General features: G+C 36.8%; 1 protein-coding gene across 2 annotated transcripts in view; it reads right to left on the bottom strand.

Moving 5' to 3' along the window:
- ripor2 (RHO family interacting cell polarization regulator 2) overlaps window positions 1-13,349 on the bottom strand; it is a 43,453-nt gene extending 30,104 nt beyond the window's left edge. Inside the window, exon 1 of one of the 2 annotated variants that reach the window (XM_052584935.1) lies at window positions 13,084-13,349. In XM_052584935.1, coding sequence (XP_052440895.1) covers window positions 13,084-13,162 — 79 coding nt within the window. In that variant the 5' untranslated portion in view covers window positions 13,163-13,349. Of the gene's footprint in view, window positions 1-4,477; window positions 4,745-13,083 lie in introns of those variants that run through there. The other variant, XM_052584936.1, reaches the window with a different exon arrangement.
- Between the last annotated feature and the right edge of the window lie 7,313 nt (window positions 13,350-20,662).

Raw genomic sequence — 20,662 nt, forward strand, 5'->3', positions numbered from 1 at the left:
ACAATGAAACCGTTTTTTTGTTTTGAGGACTGAAAAGACATTTTAAATTAAAGATGACATGTCGCTTTCAACTTCAAAGCATCTAAGCAAGAAAGAAAACACACTCTTGATGCACAACCCTTGCAGACTGAAGATTAAACTATGTACTAAAAATACAATGAAATATGAAGATGATGAAATCTGCCAATCAGAGGTTTGATGTGGTGCATTTAGGTCAGGCAAAAAGCCAAATCCTGAATTAGTGGTGCTCACGAAGACAAATATCATTAATATTACATACTCGGGGTGTAAAAAAACAAACCAAAAAACCTTTAACCCTATTAAACTTTAGAGTAACTTTTTTGTGCTATGAATGGAAATGTTGAATAACGTCATAATAAAAAATTAATATTTACACTTTTTACCTGTGAGAAAATCTCATCAATTAACATTGAGGGAAAAACCCAAATAGGTACTTGGTCGGTTTATCTCCGGCATTTTCGGTTATAAGATGTAAAAATATAGTTGGCTTTAAAAATCAGCCGTAGTTTATGAGGGTGCTTTCCTGTTATCTACAGCGCTTCTGGGTTTGACGGGAGGGCGTTGACTTCATCTCTGCTAAAGCACAGCTGTATGTCAGGACAGACCCCGAGGAGGACGCACCCTTTAAAAGGCATAAGGATTTGGCTTTTCAAAGCAGATTACATGTCACAGCTGACAGAATCAAAAAAATCAGTCATCATCTGAGGGAGAATAAGTCATACACGACAACATCCAAGGACCTCAATTGAGTCAGCCAATGACATTTCAGGAAGAAACCACCACAACCAATCAGATTTACGCTCACTTTCTAACTGCTATGCAAACAGACAAGGAAAAACAAAAACACTGAGTTCATCAGCTTATGTTTATGGGATAAACCACCGTAATACTAATCACAGGGCTGAGAGATTGTGTCACTATGCAATAACTGTCTGCAAAACGGATGTACGGGGGGTGTCCTGTCCTCAGTGTGGTAAAATTCAAACACTGTTTATCAGGGGGGATTATGGGATAGTATCCCTACTGATGACAGCTAAGAGCACATGTCATCTGTTTAGGAAGAGAGGGAGTGAAGAACAGAAGAAGCCAAGTCATTCACTTCATATTGCCTTTCTCTAGAAACCAAACAAAACACAAGCTCCGTTCCAAAATCTAGTCAGCCACCTACCTAGACAGCATTTTAAGGCACCACAGACACACTCGTAATGCAAAATCGATATTACACTACCTTTAAAAGAAGACATTTGGTCAATTTTGAAGGCAGCAGCGCATTTATAAATTCTGGATAAGGCAAGCCCAGAATGCACAGCATCCAAAACGGAAAACGAGTCGACAGCGACCAATGACAGCTGTACAGAAATGTATTATATTCTTTATTATGTTGCATTTTAGGGCTATAAAATGCTGCACATGTGCAAATCGCAATATGCATATTGCAACGGCTTGCTATAGCTGACTAATTTTAAACACAAGACATTATCTTATTCTTATCATATGTACTGCATTATTTAACATCACATTTTTCTTCAATATCATGCAGCAAATAATCCCACTTAGAAGGCAGCTGCGTAGGTGGTTCACTAGGTTTTGGAACAGAGCTAAACTACTCAATCAGAATGGAAGAAACAAATCAATATCAATGATAACACAAAAAAAAAAACATGAAAATAACACTACTGGACACCATTTATAAACCTGATTCAAATGTTGTATCAGCCACACAAACCTACGTCCCACTTGATGTAGACAATGCGATTTCATTACCATGTACTTGTTAACATTACAAGAAGCAATATATTCATTGAGAGTGCTGTTTGATTGATACTGGCTGAGTGTTAGCGGACAACAAAGAGCATATGTCAGTGGAGACTGATTCTATAGTAGCACTGACGCTCTGCCGGCCTCTTGATGACCGCGCTGATTTGATTTAGCTCCCTTTACGACCGTGACGCGAGTCCAAACCTCTCACTGCCCCCTGTCATACACACAAAGTGACAATAAATAAACCCAGACCTCTTCCATCCTGCTTTCTCCACCTAGTAAAAAAGATTCTAAGATCTCTCTTTCCTCAAACTTCTTTTCTACCTCCACGTTTTCTTAAAAACCTTCCACAGGCCCTAGGGGTCAGACTTTGGGACAGGGATTTGTCTGTACAGGATCACTGGAGAGAGAGAGAGCCTTTCAAACACATATGAACCCCATAAGCCCAATTAACCTATATCTGTGTAGAGATACCTCAGCTCAATGTGAACCAAGATAAATCCAAATAGACAAATGGAAGCCAGTTCACAGTCACATCTAAATCAAGTTGGGCTAGCAATGGTAGAAGGCCTCCTGAGCAGGATTATACAGTGATGATTGACCGCCCAAAGGGGAAAATTCAATGATTATCATCAGCTGTGAAAACATAAACATCTAAAGCCTACAGAAAAACACCAGGACTAAACATTACTGTAAACAGCTTAACAGCAACTCACAAAGCTGATGTGCTCAAAGCCGTTCCAGAGATAAGATTGGATGTTTTTTAAAGAGCCTGCAGTAAAGCGGCCTCATCTTACTGAACGCCTGCCAAGTTTCACTGAGCTTTTCCTTATCCAGCGAAATTCACAAATATGAAATAACACGCTCTGCTGAAATCATAAACTTTGCCATCAACTTTACCACTCATACGATCATTTTTCTCATTGTTGAGAGTTTAGAAAAGAATCAAGGACTGTCTAGTTTGCCATAATGAGCTCTTGTATAAATAAATACGGCCATAAATGTACTGTATTCAAACACACAATGCTGCCTGTCCGACTCAAACAATTGCTAGTTTGCATCCCACCGACTCTGAGATAAAACGGTGAAAAAAAGAAAGAAAAAAAAAGTCAAACGGAGAACAGTTAGTAGAATGTGATCTAATACACACTAAACAACATTTCTGAAAGGCTGAGATTGAAGAGATAAGAGTAAAAAGAGCTGGGAGCTGGAGTGATGATAGGGAGGGAAAGCTGGCTTTATTCAGTGAAAACAAACTTCAAAGATCAAATTTGGAGAGATGCTCATTTATCACTGCTTTGGCAGCTCTAGGCTCTAAACACCCCCCTCCAATAGAGCGTGACCACCCACTTTTTCAGTGGTCTTGGTTTCGGAAGCGTTTTTTTTTTTTTTTTTTTTTTTTTTTTTGGAGGAATTTCAATAAAATCCTCATTAAAGAGTTCTAAGTTCTCAACCAAAACAACCAGCTCTGAGATAAATCACAACAGGAAAAACTTTGATCCAAAGCAAAAAATATATGACAACTGGAAACGAGATGAAAGTATAAGACTGATTCATTCAAGCACTGCAAATTATAATAATATATATTTTATGTTTATTGCACAATATTTTGATATATAAACAAATACCTCAAACCACTGTCACATTAGCTTCCAAATATAGAAAAGTAACCTTAAATTTCACCTTCTGGAAGTAAACATATGTAACTGTGTCATCCATATGAACTCATGAAATATTGAGCTGGCAGCTGCCAAATTATACCCCAGCAGGTTCAAACAGACATCAGGCTGGTTTTCTGATGGCAGCTTGTCTTATTTCATGACACAATCTGTTTTAATCGCACTTGCACGAGCCAACAAAGTGCAGCTATTAGCCATGGCACGTAAGATTCATTTCCACGAATCAGTTCTCTCGAACCAGTTGGTTTCAAAGAACCGGTTATAAAAGAATCAATCCATGTTCAGATAAAGCATACACATGGTGCTATCAATTATGTTGTTTTTATTACGCTTTATTAATAATAACGTTTATTATAATTTCATGTGTACCCGCTTAGTTTGATTCAGCAAAGATTCTGCTCATAAAACAAATAAATCAGAACCAATAATTTTAATTTACATTTAAACAATACGACAATTAATCTACACCTAGCGACATTTAAAAATGCAGCTCTGCATACTGTGTGCTGATAAAAACGTTCATACAAACAATTAACGTGAAATGCTAAATCGCTAAGACAGATTCCAGTGAAGCTCTAATCGTAAACTGTGTTTTTTGAACCGGTCCACCCGATTCATTGAAAAGATCCGATTCAAAAGAACGATTCGTTGGAGAAGCGAACTAAAGTCCGATTCAGTTTAGTGCAGGATTGATTACATATAGTTTATAATATAAAATTGCTTTCAGACCGGCTTCTGCAGAATTTCTTGCGCAGTGCCTTACAAACGTATAAAATACAGAATCATAGATATATCAACAGTAAATATGAGAAGATAAATGCAGAGTTAAAAACGAGTTAATTAGTTCATCACATGCACAATGCATTAAAAAACAATGACAATTCGTGGGCAACCACAACTAACGTTATGCCTTAAAATTGTCATTTGTAAAAGCCCTCCAGCAAACGCACGCTGTAAAACAGTATGTCGCCACAATGAGCTGTAATATCCACATTTAAATGATGTAGTGTACTCACCGCTCGAGACAGAAAACTTATTCCCAGTGAATGTTATTGACTCGTTTTGAGCACTTCCATCCATGCGAACAAAACAGCACTTCTCCTTTCTGTGCCTCGATGTGCTGATGTGTGCTAAATAAAAACTATCACAGCCAAACGTGTTGAATGACAGCTCCTCAGACTTCGCCGACGGAACGCATCCAGCACGACAGAACAGAAGCGCATCAAAAATCATAATGTAGTAGCCTACACTCGTAGAGATTTGTAGCGCTCCCTCACAGCCGCCACGGGCCAATCAGAAGGCAGCGCTGTAGTAGTGGGCGGAGCCTCACGGTTTTGTCATATTCACCCTTGACTGATTTGAGGCTTGTAGTGTGCCACATCAGGGGCTGGCATTAATGGGGTATGTGCTCAGCTGTCAGAGTGAATCTTAAGCTACTTAAACTATGTGTCTGTAGGAGTTTTGCATATTTAAAATAGCTCAGTGTGCCTTTAGGCAACATGAAACCTGCACACTATAGAAAAGAGCACAAGCTGCCTGACCACTGACCCACGTAAATGCTGGAATACTGTCTTAACAAAAGAGCAGGGTATCAGTGTTAAGCTAAGCTTAAAAGTACTGGACAACGGGTTCATTAACTGCACCATGATTATGATTATGAATGATTATACATGAAGTCTTGTACCATATATTTTTACTGTTATAATTAGGACAGGCATATAGGTGCACAACTACCATTTTTAATAATAAACTATATAATTTTAGTAATATTTTAAGAACAGTCAGTGATTTGAAGAATGAAGAAGAAATGCACCTAATTACTGGCGTTTTAAGTATTTCTTCATATTTTTTACATAATATTTAAGAAAATAATTTTGCTGTTGTTCTTTATAAAGCAAAGAGATTTTAGTAGCCTTACTGAATTTTAAAATGGGCAAAGGATAAAACTTTTCCATCTGAAAATTTAAAAATTATTATTATTATTATTTATTTATTTATTTATTTATTTATTTTTTTTTTTTTGAATATAGAGTAAAACAATGACATTATGCTCCAGTTGTGGTGCTTTACTAACACTGAAAGTAACATCTGTTACAGCATTTTGGGCTCTTAAAATACAGCTTTGCCATCACAGAAATGTTGAATTTGAAAATATAATCAAATGTAAAACAGTTATTTAAAATTGAAATAATATTTCACAGTATTACTGTTTTTATATTTCAAGTAAATGCAGCTGTGGTGATCAATACATTCAATAAAACTTTTATATCTTACAAATGCAGTCCTACTAGAAGAAACTGTTAATCTTCCATACCCCTCATCAACATTAATGTCAGGATCAGTCATTTAAATTTCAATGATTGACTTTTTATTTGAATTGGAACGATTGGAACCAAAACATTTGGGACTGTATTACTGTATTAGTATGTTATTTCAAAGACAATGTGGGCAGATAAGAGATCAATTAAAAGGATTAATTATGCATGAAGTATCACTCTCATTTATCTTTTTATCAGCAAAACACACAGATCTGTTCCCCGAGCTGAAGTCTTTGCTATAGGTGGAAGAAATGTGCCTTGCAGGCGCTGCACTTTACAGCAGAATCAGCATGACCACATTAAAGTTTGAGCAGCTGATTTAGGTACTGTTACTGTGCAAGCCACTTTACATCATGTCTCGTTCTTTATGTCCCAGTCTTCCCGCTGAGCTCATTGTGGTTACACCTGACCTTGGAGGTACATCACTCTCATATGGTGTGGTGCGATGTGTTGTATAATAGTCGGAGAGGCTGAGTGCATCCAGACAGGCTTGGACAGTGCAGCACAGACACCTCCACATGCATCCTCTCTTTCAGCTGCTGCTCACCTCATCCTGTAATTATGGCTGTCATCAGCAGCCCCCGATGAGAAGCTATATTTACTGGAGCCTCAGTTCTCAGGCTTACAGGAGCCTGATACAGAAGAAAAAGCTTTCTCCATTCACTTGCAACTGGTCTTAAACAGGTTAGCTGTTGAAATATGAATGAAAACAGAAGGCTAATAATCTGAGTCAATATGCAGTGAAGGAAACACTCATCTCTTAGAAGTCTTTTTTAGATAAACAAGACTGGACATGCACTTAAACATAACAGTCCACTCATTCTCAGTCTTGGTATTTAATGCTGCTCCTTATTGTAAATATAGACTGAGCAGGAATCATTCACACGTCTATGTAGCTCTGTTCAGCAAACATGAGCTCAGGTATTTGCAATCACTTCCACTGGAAGAGACAAACAGAAATAGGTTAAAGCATGCCACAGGGGTCAAGAGGTTACGAAAAGCAGCCAGACAAGCGCAGCTGAAGATCAGTATGTGTGAAGCTGTTGATAGAATGATCACTTTAACAATTTGGAAGTATTCTGTTACTAGCTTTATAAAGGACTATCTTAGATCTCCCTATGCAATCATAATAATGCACTAAATGTAATTTTTTACATGTTTTCTCATGTCGTCACATTACATCACCTGATTTGATAATATTTTACAATATATATATATATATATATATATATATATATATATATATATATATATATATATATATATATGAAAATGTTTTTCCCTTTTTTCTCTTGAGAAACAAAAATATCCATCTATCTATGTCAACCTACCAACTAAGGTTTTCTCTTGAGGAATGTCATTATTTTAATGATTATTTTATTCTTTCATGATTTAATTTGTATCTCACACTGTGATGGCCCCCCAAAAATATCAAAATGAATGTAATTAAATTAAAAACATCATAGAAAATGTGTATTCACGTCATTGTATGTATGAATTACATTTGAATTACAAATTAATTTCTATGTATTTACATATTTACAAACTTCCAGCGTGGCCTCAACATGACTTAAAATAAGATAGATAATATATAAAAAAATGAAAAATTGTTTTTAATATAAAGAAATTATATTTAAAATATTAAAACAAGCTTAAATTATCAACAATAAAGAGATTTCTTATTTTAATTCTCCAATTTTAAACGCATGATTTCTAGACCTAGAAAAGCTATTTAAATTAATAAAATCTTAAAACACTTTGAGTACTGAGCTAAAATATTTATAAAAATCCAGTCAAGACAGAAATATAATAGAAACAAAATAGAAACTAGGATTTTCAGAACTTCAAATATCGTTTGGGTCAAAAAACGTAAAGAACCACTAGTAGAAAGCTCTTTTTTAGAAAGTGTTGCATGTCTAGGAACCACTCACATATTCTTGTAAAACGTATTAATCTAGTTCTAAGTAAATTGTCAGGCCGTAAATTCCCCCCTAAACCCTTTGAAACTGCAGCACAGCAAAACTGTGTATATTTCATGATGTTTGAAGGCCTTCAGTAAGCCTGGGTTTTTAGATTATAGGCTGCCGTGCCCTGTGGCTAATCTCCTGCCTTTGGTCCTATAATGACAGACTCTGATGCAGGTAGCAGCCCACGGTGCCAAACCCACACAGCTGTCTGTGGACAGCCGGGCCTCCAGGTGTTCGGCAAGCTGCTGTCTTCATAATAGGTTCACGGTAAGATTGAGATCAGTACTGTCGTGATAAATGACATAAAGAAACAAAATCATCCAGGGTATGGCGGATCATGTTTTCCTACTGAATGGTGGTTCAGAGCAAACCAGGAAGTGTTAGTGCTCATCTGTCAACCTCTCCACATTGTGTGTTTTCACCCACCGTGCAGCACAAGAATACAGTCGTAGACTCGTGTCTGTGGAAAGCTCTGTTTGTTTGGTCTAAAGTAGGTCAATGGAGGCCTCCGTCATGTGGCGTTGAGGAAAAAACACACCGTAATGCACAACCCCCCCACACAACAGTCATTGTACACATAACACCTGAATCTCTCAATCGAGCGGTCTTTAAAAACACTACTCTGGCTGCTCAAAGAAAGAGAAGCAATCAGCAGTTCCATGTACTTTTCCTCTCCTCCTGAGGCTGTACATGTTGTTCTGTGCGCTCGAGGACATGTGTCCTGAGTTGCTATGACCAGGTCATGGCTTCTTCCTTCTGACACATTTGCCCTGAGCATCACACGCTACAAGGATGGATAAACCGTAAGCACGCAAGCTGCAGCGGGAGAGGCTAATGCCTCCAATCTGCATAAGCCTGAACCAACCTACAAACAAAAATCAAAGTATGGCTGTAATTCTGAGAAAAAAAAATTACTTGGGTGCTCACACAAACCTCACATCTCACTCCCTCTTTCACTAGCCAATAATTTCCTGTTACTTCTCTTTTATTCTATCGATAACTCTATCAATAGCCCAAAAATGAAATTAAAAAGAAAGAATGCAGTGCAAAATGTTCTTGCACTCCAATATATTCTTTAAGTTGGCATGAAACAGGACTTGTGATTGTCTTTTCATCCTTGTTGAGATGTATAACCTGGTGAAAATGATTGAACTCGAAAAATATAGAGTAATTGAACTTTGTGCGTTGGGAATTGATTGGATCGTTGCTGTTTGCTGCAAGAGTGACGGTTTGTTCCACCCTTGCACCAGTATACTCAGAGTCATTAGAGAAGAGAAGAGAAGAGAAGAGAAGAGAAGAGAAGAGAAGAGAAGAGAAGAGAAGAGAAGAGAAGAGAAGAGAAGAGAAGAGAAGAGAAGAGAAGAGAAGAGAAGAGAAGAGAAGAGAAGTTGTTGCAAAGGGGTAGGGAAGTTATTTTGATTAAAGATTACAAAAGCACATGGTTTTATTGTAAATACTGAAATATTACATCAAAAAAAGAAAGAAAAATAACTCAACTTTGACTGCATGTTGACTTTAAAAAAAAGATAAAGTGCAGAAAATATTAATAATTTTTTGTTATTTTATGCTACTTTGTTATTGCATCAATAACATTGTCATTTTCCTTACTTTTTTTCAGAGCATAATCCAACAAAAGCAGTCAAGTTTGTTTGTTTGTTTTGTTTTTTATTAATTAAATATTTGTTAGTTAAAATATTTGACTTTGCGTAAGCAGTCAATTAATTGTATTAGTATCTTTTGTATATTTTAAGATATTTACTAGAAAAAAAGATAACGCTGATTAATAAAAAGAAAACTAACTCATAAACTGACTTAAGTGGTAAAATCATAAAAGACTTGCAATATATATTATTATAAAATATTATATATTACATAATAACATATCTGCGATAAATAATCTGATGTATTAATAAAAACATTAATAATAAGTTATTATTATTATTATAATACACAAATTCTTCCAGCAATAATATAGTCAGTTAGTCTAACTGTGGGTAACTATTTATAGATAATATGCACCCCAATACTTTAAACAAGGCTCAGCCAGTCACATTTCAGACTCAGTAGTCTTATAATCAGTTCTGTAATCTATGGTAACTACTTTCATCTTGTTATTGTATAAAGTGTCTGGTGTGATGACTCAAACAGCTGTGTGAAACGTTCAGTGCTACATCACTCACTCACTCTCTCTCACTGTAAATCAGCCTCTGATAATGAGAAGATATCAGTCGATGCTGTTGTTCCTATAAATCCTGCCTTGCTGACATAGACACTGACATCATAGTTCTTCACTGGCAGCTTTGGACAGCGTGATGTGATGATGACCGAGCACATTGTGTAGTTCTGCAGATAACATCTCTACCAACGGCTGAGTTAAAGCCCGATTACACCCGTAAATCTCTTGTGCTGCATGAATCAATACATGGAGCCGATCAGGGCTGAAATCAAATGCCACCACAGCGATCATTGCTGAAACCCCAGAGGGGATACGGTTTCCCCAGCCTGAGTGCCATAGATGAGGGGTGTACGAATCACTTGTAATCTGACACTGATTTTTACACAGACTTGATTTGATTGACAGAAAACATGATTAAATCCAGCTTAAGTGCAATTCTTACATATACAGCAGCTTTCTGCCACCTTACAATATCACTGAAGCAATATCGCATGAGCTCTTAGCCAATCATAAAGTTGCAAAGACCTTTAAATAAAAATACAGAAACATTTCCTTGACTATTTATTTTATGCTTTTAACAATTAGGTAGGAGATTAAATGTAATACTGCAAAATCAATATAGTCATGATACCAACTGTAATTGTATATTGATGAAAAAGGAGAGAAGGAGCAATCTGACAAGTGTGGGCGAACATAATTATAAAACAGTCTCATGAATTTTAATTAGGTGTCATAATATTAAGTGTGCCCAGTTGTAACTGCTTTAGGTGGCACTTATTTTGGTTAGTCAGGTTAGTCAGACATATTGGAGACTAATGTAAATGAATGTTACTTTCCAAGACTCCACTAGTCACCATGACCCAGGTATTCTGAGCTTATTCTCAGCACTCATACTGCTTCAGGACCAGAGAACAGACTTCACTCTCTACTGAAGGGGCTGCAGGCGGCCACATGAAAACCCTCTCTCAATAACTCATGAGGCACATGCAAAAGGACACGAGTGTGTATTTGGTTTCCACAAACACTTTTTGATCGAATTAGGTTAAAGAAAAATTAACAGCCGAAGTGTAAAAGATTTTGGAGAAAGTTGGATGGCCTGTAATGAACTGGAAAAGATTTGAGGGACCCTCATGAGCTTGTTTTATTGGATGGAGGTTAAATACTGGAGGATTTTTGAGTCTTGGATTTTGAATTTCCAAAAGAAAACACATAAAACGCACGATGATTGATGTTTGTGGCAGAAATATTAACATCTAAATTGGGTCAGTCCAGTCAAGTAACACCTTCTATCATTTGCTATCACCCTCAGGCCACCCAAGATATGCTTGTTTCTTCATCTGAACAGATTCTGAGAAATTCAGCATTGTATCACTTGCTCACCAATGGATCCTCTGCAGTGAATGGGTGCCGTCAGAATCCACACAGCTGATAAAACATCACAATAATCCATAAGTAATCCACACCACTCCAGTCCATCAGTTAATGTGTTGTGAAGTGAAATTTAGCATCCAACTTAAATATGAGTCCGTAATACTGCTTTCTTAAGTGAAGAAGTTGTCTTGTCTGAATCAGGAGCGAAATATGCAAAGATCAAACGCATTTTACAAGTGAAAACAGTCCAAAACTAACAAATACATCAGTGGATGTTGATGTGAGAGGACAACAGGGGTTCAATTATCAGTTTATACTAATTTAATATTATGTCAATTTAGGCGGTTTACTAAAAATATTTTAGCAAAAGTTGTAGCACTAGACTAACAAATCTTACAATTATCTGAAAAATAAGAAACAGGTTTTCTTTGGTTAGGTTTTATAATGCCTATAGGACACCAAAGTCAGCAAGGTCCCCCAAAACATGGGTGCATTGATATATTTCAAATATCACAAATGTATATAAGATGAAAACTACTCTCTGCAACACAATAATGCACAATGGTGATACCATAATTATTTATAATTATTTAAATATCTATATACACTATCTGTTTTGGCACATGGTTCTGCATTTAAACAGTGCTGTCTAAAAGCATGTGAAAGTGATGGGTAATGTCCAACACATTCACTCAATCCCAGTCTATAAATAGATCACATCAACACATTTCCACCCAATCCAAACTCATGGAACATGCTGTTCCTTCAGTTTAAACCCCTAGAGGGAAAAGACAAAGATCTTAGTCATAATTTACAGTCAAGGATTGAGTGAAATAAATCACTTTCATACTATTCTTTCTCTCTATTTTATCATACACAGACAAACGTTTGTTCTCATAGAGGCAGCAGGTAAAAGGGTTTAACAGCACTTCAATCAGTTAAAACCTTTTAAAGAAATTAATACTTTTATTCAGCAAGGATGCATTAAATTGATCAAAAAGTGGCTGTAAAGACATTTACACGGTTCCAAAAGATTTCTATTTCAAATAAATGCATTTTTTTTTTACTTGAATTGTGATTTCCACAGAAATATGAAGCAGCACAGCTGTTTTCAACACTGAAAATAGTATTTAATCGGTATATTAGACTGATTTCTGGAGGATCATCTGGAGTAAAATTCAGCTTTACCATGACATTTTAAAATATATTAAAACTGAGAACTGTTCTTTTAAATTGTAATAATACCTAAGCACAAATCACAGCGGTTGTGCTCTTTGTTGGCAACATTTCTAATGCTCATGGAGAGAAAGTCATATAACATTCATCTACTTGAAACTCCATTTACATAAAAAAGCAGTCATTACATCTTTTTACATTCTGTTTGTGCTGCTCCAAAGAGTCATTTAGGAGTACCCTTACAGTAAATGTTCTCCAGAACTCTTACAGTATGTTAATTTATGCAAATCTCACAAAGAGGGGAAATTTCTGCCCTCCAGAAGATCAACAAGCATCCCGTTTCTCTGCTTTGGCATATCAAACAGCAGATATCACTCAAAGGGACATGTCTGATCATGCACAACCTTGTGAAATGCAAACAGCTGCGACGTTTCAGCTCTACAGCTACACGCTCATCCGAGTTATCAAACAGATCTACTAATGTACTTCAGCACAACCAGGAGTGAACACCCACTCGACACTGTTGTTGAGATATGACACATGAAAACCACATCTCCACAGGATTCAACACAACCACGGCCTAAACTTCCCACCCCGTCCCAGCGTGACCCTACCGTCATCATCAAAGACATCCTCTGCCTCCTCATGCATCAGTTCATTTAGGTCAACCTCCGTGATGTCAGGAAAGGCCATTCGGTTTTATCCTCTGTTTCGCTTAAGCGTCTGAGCAGTAACTATACTGTGAAATTAAATCAACGCTCGGACTGTCTCCCCCCGAGGCGGACGTGAAGCCCTCTGTCAGCTTGAGCCTGAGCAGAGAGGCGAGAGGCAGTGGACCGCTCTGAGCTTCTACTCACTGCACCGCGTCGAGTGTGTGTGTGTGTGTGTGTGTGTGTGTGTGTGGGAGCCCACATCATCCAAGCCAAGTTTCATCAACAGGATGATTTCATAATCTCCTGTGTGAGTGTCAGAATGAGGGAGATGTGTGTGTGTGTGTGTGTGTGTGGTAAATATGCCAAGCCTGGTGTGTTGAGTGGAGGTCAGGCCGAAGCATCTTAAAAAGCCAAAACTTAATAATATAAACGATCAATCAGATGGCAAAATGCATTTATACAGTAGCTCGTGAACAACAGGTATTTTTCAGCAAAGTCGTGATCATGTTGAAACTCAAATATGATATAGTAAGCTTCATAAGGTTAAGGTGCATATGGTTAATCACTTGAAAGTTTCTATCATGTTCTTGACATCTAAAGTGTTTCTGAAATAGTAACTGGGCTGCAGTGGATTTAAGTCTTTCTCTTTCATTTCGGTGTGCCTCCTATGAAAGCTCTGTGGAACCGACCTAATGACAATCTCATTAACGGAGGGGTCAGCTCACACACTCACAGTCCTATAACAGCAATTATTCACTTCAGGACTCTTTTAAAAACATGTCCTAAATAGAGGAACCAAAATAGATCCACCCACACTTGTCACGTTTCCAGGAAACATTCTGATGTGATTGCTCCATCCTTTCACATTTTCTGGTGTTTGCTAAGGCAAGAATCACTATTATTACTATAATTCAAATGCAGAATTTGTAAAAATTAACAGTATTAAACTGTAAATTGTAACTCATCCTTAACAATGTGTGCTATGGGCATGAAGGATGCATCAAATTATGCTTTTCCAAACAACCAGACATGCTTTTCACCTTGCGAACACCTAGCAAATTAACTCCAAAGTATTTTCTTTATTTTTTTAGTTTATATAGCTTTTACATTAGGCTACCTTCCACTTACCAACTACCTAATACACCAACTACCCTGCAGCCTATGAACTAATTAATCTGCATAGATTTGTTCCTACCTTCGTTGAAAAGTTGATTAATCTGATTTGCTCAAAACAATGAGGTGTGTGTGCACAGCTACTAAATAGCATGAAACGTGCCAAATCATGTTCATATAAGGCCTTTCTTTACCACCTCACGTCCCTCTCAGTCCAGCTAACTTTGTCTTTTGTGCATGCAGTTGCATGCTTATAAGTGAAAGAAACCTATTGTTCTGTGAAGAGCTTCAAAGCACTATATGACTCCTTTAAACACGTTTCTCATAATAATGAATCTAAATGAGATGGGTCAGGTCTATTTTTCTTCATTTGTTAAAAGTTTGTTATGGTAAACAGATTAAAAGATGGGGCTAGATGAACACTAACAGCTAATTAATACCCCCACAAGTCTGCCTGATTCTACAGCTATGGGAGCAAAATAACCTAATATTATATAGAGATATATGAGTGAATTGTTTGTTTGGAGATAGACTGACTTGCCCCTGGCCTACAGTCGCCTGGTGGTGCCTTTCAGGTCTGTGATCATGAATAATGAAGGACAAGAGAGTAATAAGACCCCTGAGATGGCCAGGAGGAACTGTTTTCTAGACCAGACCACACAATATGCCTGGCTACAAGTATTTGTTAGTGCGAACCTGAAATCTAACGCAAAATCTCGGTTAAGATCCTTCTTATGCAGTTATCATTGAGAAATATGTTGGAGAGGTACCATTAAACTCTTTTTGTTACAAAAAAGTCACAAAAGCTGTCACTGGTATGACAGCCTTTCAAAAAGCGCAACCTTTTACACCCAATGGTTGCATTTTAGTCTCTTTCAGTACACATTTGTACCTAAAGTGTACATAATAGTAACTGAATGGTACATTCCTTTTGTAAGGGTACCACCCTAGCAGCTTTCTGAAAAGTAAATTTTGAATATGTGTGAATACACTTGTTTTAAATCAGCTGAGCTGTGATTATTGCTGTATATAGGATGGCCATTTAAACCTTTAAAGTGTTTCTCTACTGAACATAAAATGAAATACAAGCTCCACAATAAAACAGTCATTTAATTGTATAAAAATGAAATCTTTTATGGCACTACAGACTCATCAACAGTCTGTTGTGCTGTAATGTTAGCTGTTAGTCATACCACTGAAAATGAGCAGCTATCACACACACACACACACACACACACACCTGCTGTTATCGGCACATCCCACGCACCACAGGCTTCCCTAGGTAAAAACAAGAAACACACTGCATGAAAAATATCAAACAAAAGCCTTTGGGTAAGAGAGTAATCTGCACGATAAACAGTTTAATAGAGAAGCTGAAATATATTTCTACTTTAATTCTGCTGCCTTTATTTCATGGGAACATCTTAATGCCTATTGCCATTAAGTTCACATTTTATTCCCTTATCTTAAAGTTTTCACACCACCTTTAACTTTCTTAACACCGCTCCAGTGTCTCTTCTCAAGAGTTCATCCATTTGTCATTTTTAAGTCAGTCAGATAAAAGCATTCTGGGCCTTGTTCTTGATTTGGTAAAGTGCAGAGAACTGCATAAGCGCGGATATGAATAATCTTAATTCGCGTCAGTTATCGCTCGGCAATGTGCTTTACTTATGCAAGAATGTGTAACCTTGAAAAACAGGTTGTACTAAGACTCAAAGAGATGGTAAAACAAGGAAGGACGTTGAAACAAGCTAAGGAAATTCTCTTATTGTGCCACTTTGTTCTTTTCTTTCCACCAAGACTGCCAACATATATTATAATATCAGCATCTGCTAGGTACTGCTGCTTCGCCATAGAGACAATAAGAAACATACGGCAGTAAAAAAAGAGGATTAATGGTCTAAACATCATCATCATCATCATGCTGTTCTTACAGTCTCAGTAATGAGTTTAAGAGTATGACTGGTCTGCCTTTAATGCTTGCTGAGTCTGTTTGCAGATTCATTTTGAGGGGATGTTGGAGGAAGTTCAGGGAATGTAAATTCAATTAGTCAATACGAAGCACCCTTGTGAGCGGAGGATTATTTGTCCAAAATAACAGTAGATGACGGATAGTTTTCCTTCCTAAAAGCTCTTCAAAACAGTAAAGCTTCAAAACAAGGTTACTGATTCCACCATAAGGGGAGGAGTGTTGCTTTCTTTCTGATTTTAAACTCTCAGTGACCCAAAACCACTTGCAAAGCCCCACTGCTTACTCAGAAGGCATGGGAAAGAGGGCACAAGCAATGTGACAAACAGTTTTACTGAACCACACCCTGTGCCAGTTTCAATATAACTTCTGTTTTTACCACTAAACTCTTTTTCATATCCCAAGGGCTTTTAAAGGACAAATGCAAAAAGTGTGAGTCGAAAACCTGCTTCATTTTATGAAACTGAATGCATAATTTTCACAATATTCCTGATACGATGTTTAATAATAATAGTATCAAACAGTAATTTCATGATGCAAAAATGACTCTGAAAATACAAGTGAACTCCTATTTAGTTTGATATTGTTCATAAATAATCACGTGTCTTAAATCCTCATAATGCTCCCATCACAATTCAGTATTCACTGAAGATATAATATCTACTATCATCTTATGCAAAGTACTTGACATCAGCAATTTGTTGCACTTTAATGAATTACTGCTAAACATTATGGGAGGTGGATAATTAAAGGGACATTTAAGCAACAATACAACATCGTCTTATGAGCAGGACAAGCTATGGGTGGAGAAGCTTCTGTGGTTTGCATCACATCCGTTCCCACACAAACAGGTGACCAGAGAGCAGGGATGTGTTTGCAACAGGGGGTGGAGAGAGAGAAAGAGGGAAGGAAAAGAGCCACACCTTCTAGATAATCTCTAGCATGCTGATGTTGGTTAAGAGCAATATTGGTCATGCTTTAGTTGTGCCAGAAGTTTGCACATTTACCACTTCCTGAAAAACAAGCAATTCAGGGACAGCTAGAAAAGTGAAATGGCGCACCTGGGGTAAACTTACAGCAAAGTTGAATTAATGCTGGTCAGACCAATAATATCTCCATTAGGCTATTGTTAGACTCCATTAGATTTATTAACACATGATCTGTTCATTCCTGATCATGTGCCTTGACAAATGGGAACAGTGTTAGTATTGTATGACTGATGATATGGTTAGTATAGTATTTTGTAAGGGGAGGGGGGGGGGGGTGTTGAGCAAACTAAGTACAACAGTTGAATAAAAAAAAAATTACTATAGCAAACTATATATATATATATATATATATATATATATATATATATACATTAAATAAAATGTTAGTGATTAAATAAAATGTTAGTGATTGTTCTGGTATTTGGTGAGATTATCAAAACAAACAAACAAACAATGCAACAAAAAAAAGGACTTTAATATTTAAATGTAAATATTGGTGACTGGTTAGCTATTGGTAAGATTACCAAAAGGAATAATTTAATTTGATTTTTTATTTTATTTTATTTTATTTTAAGTAAATAAATAAGCATTTACATAAATATAAGTTAATATTTAAAATATAAATATTAGTGATTGGTTATTGATTTGCTATATTTGTGACCTTACGAAAATAAAATAATTTTAATTTAATTTAATATTTGAATGTTAATATTTGTATACAAATATTAGTGATTGGTTGCTATTAGTAAGATTACAAAAATAGATAATTCCATATATTATTTATTACTACAACAATAAAATCACAACAAAACCCCCAAAACACAACTTTAGACAACCACAAAGTATGTATTCATTATTTATTTAATGTTATCTTATTAAAAATAATTTTTCAGTTTGAAAATGTAATTCTCTTTACCCCTGAACATGCTGAGAACTGCTTGGTGCTGGGCTTTTAGTTTTATATCCTAGTACTGAGTGTGAGATTCCCATGTGGAGTTCCAGAACTCCGGACAAGGAGCTCTTTTCCAGTTTATCTACATGAGAATGTTCTTTCCCAGCATGCCTGGCGAGGCTGTCACCCTCTGCTCATTCAGCCTAGCCAACCCAGGGATCTTGGCATTCCTCATTGGGCCCACATCCTGCTTCTAAAACAACGATGAGCCATGGTAACATCCCAGAATCCATCAACACCAACCCCAAACCCCCAGGCCTCACAGAGAGCTCTTGAGAACCCCTCATTTAGGATTGCACAATGTTGTTGTCCCGTCTGTTCCAGTAATGTGTACCTGTTGGGAAGCATCTTTTGTAATACAACATAATGTTAAATGAGGCATCGTCACCCTGTTGGTGCATGATTTATGGGCTTCAAATGTGTCAGGGTTGTTTTGTAATCATGTGGGCTGTTGCTGGTTTCTTTACGAATTTATAAATTAGAATGACTCATTTGTGATCGTCAGCTTTTTGGAGACAAAATGAAACTGTTAAAGACACAGCATTCTGCCATCTGTTGTCTGGCTAATAAGGTTAACACAGATAAATATTCATCAGACGCATCCAAAAACTGTGCGAAACTAATTTTACATAAAAATCAATCAATCAATAAATCAATTACATTACAGTGTTCTGGATGGTTGTATATGTGTTGTTATTGTTAACTTAAACTGTTTAATTTTTTTCAGCTCCTTTTTAAATAAAGCTGAAAAAAAAAAAGAAATATAAATATTAGATAAATAGAAAAAATGTTAGAAATGTTCCTTGGCAACTAACTGAAACAAATATGTTTAAGTTAAAAAATAGCTAAAACTGAAGTAAATATATATTTAAGCTGAGTAAAAATAATGAAAAATTACATGAGTAAAAAGTTGCATAAGCACATAAAATGAGTAAAAACATAAACTAATATATAGATATATATATACACACACATACATACACACACACACACACACACATTTGTTTTTGTGAAAAGTGGGGACATCCCATAGGCGTAATGGTTTTTATTATATATCGCCCTTCACCAACCCTACCCCTAACCCTCACAGGAAACTTTGTGCATTTTTACTTTCTCAAAAAAACCTCATTCTGTATGATTTATAAGTGTTTTGAAAAATGGGGACATGGGTTATGTCCTCATAAGTCACCCTCTCATTGTAATACCTCCTGTGTCATACCCATGTCATTATACAGAGTCGTGTCCTGATATGTCACAAAAACATGCCCCCCCCCCCCCACACACACACACACACATATTAAAATAAATAAAATAACACTGGCTAACATGTTTTAAGTATTACACTATTACAGTATTAGATATTTTACATTTGGCTTGGGTCCCTCCTTCACAGGAAGGCCATAGCATTTTTCTTCTTCTTCATATTTTAACCATAATCTGATCACAAAAAAATAATTGCACTCTTTTGCCTCAGCAAGCCACACAAATGGTATTATAGACCTTGAGTTACTTAAAGTGAGTTACATGCTGAAATGTAATACTTTGGGTTAATGGTGTGTTTAGAGCATTAACCCTTAGCTTCCACCCACCTCCCTGTACTTCCTGTTTACATGAACTCTGCAGCATACTGTATCTGCGGGTTAATTTCACTCAATTCCAGCTGATTCTTTTGGAATTAGCATCTACTGCGCAGAGAAAAACAACTCAAAAGCCCCTGAATTATTTAAAAGATGTCCACCAATGAAACTAGAATACTTCATTACACACAAAGGTCAGTCTAACCCTTAGAAAAATTGAACAAGCAAGAGGCCAACAAGGTAAAGGACCCTTTTTTGTCCTACCATGTTTCTTAAATGTTGTTGAACCTGGTGCACTCATGCTGCACGCAGGCACATGCATTCCTTTCCAGCAGGGAGCATTCAGGATTACTGACATGGTGATCAAACACTGTGAGTTTGTTCAATCCTGAGAGGACCCACTATGGTTGATGGTGCTGTGACCCTGTTCGAGGGCCCTTACCTGCATCAGCATGCTTCAACGGCCCCTGTTGTTTTATAATATCAGGGCCATGTGGTCATTATGTCTTTGGTGAATACCAGTGACATAACTGGATGTCGAAATCCCTCATATAATAGCTTTACTCTGAGAACAACCCAATTAGAGCCATACAGCAAGACGGTGAAAATAAAGAGTAGGAAACGAAACAGCAATAGCAGTGTAAAAGAATCACATCTCTGTAACCTAAACCTCTCTGAGGTGCTTAACCTCCATATGAAGGATCCTGTATTAGCTCCAGAGAGGCGTGTTGCCATGGAGTGGGAGGATGCTGCTCTGCCTCCAAAGCTCATAGTAAAGCAATAAATGTAGAAAAAGAAAAGCAGAAAATAAAGCCAAACCAAACACCTATAGGTCTCAATACGTTATGATATTTCATCTGTTTAATGCTGCTGCTCCACAAATGAGTCCTCAAGATGAAGCATATTTTCAACTTAATCTAAACTGTATTAAATTATCATA

This window comes from Carassius gibelio, chromosome B19, assembly GCF_023724105.1.
Source record: "Carassius gibelio isolate Cgi1373 ecotype wild population from Czech Republic chromosome B19, carGib1.2-hapl.c, whole genome shotgun sequence".
NCBI classification, from domain to species: Eukaryota; Metazoa; Chordata; class Actinopteri; order Cypriniformes; family Cyprinidae; genus Carassius; species Carassius gibelio.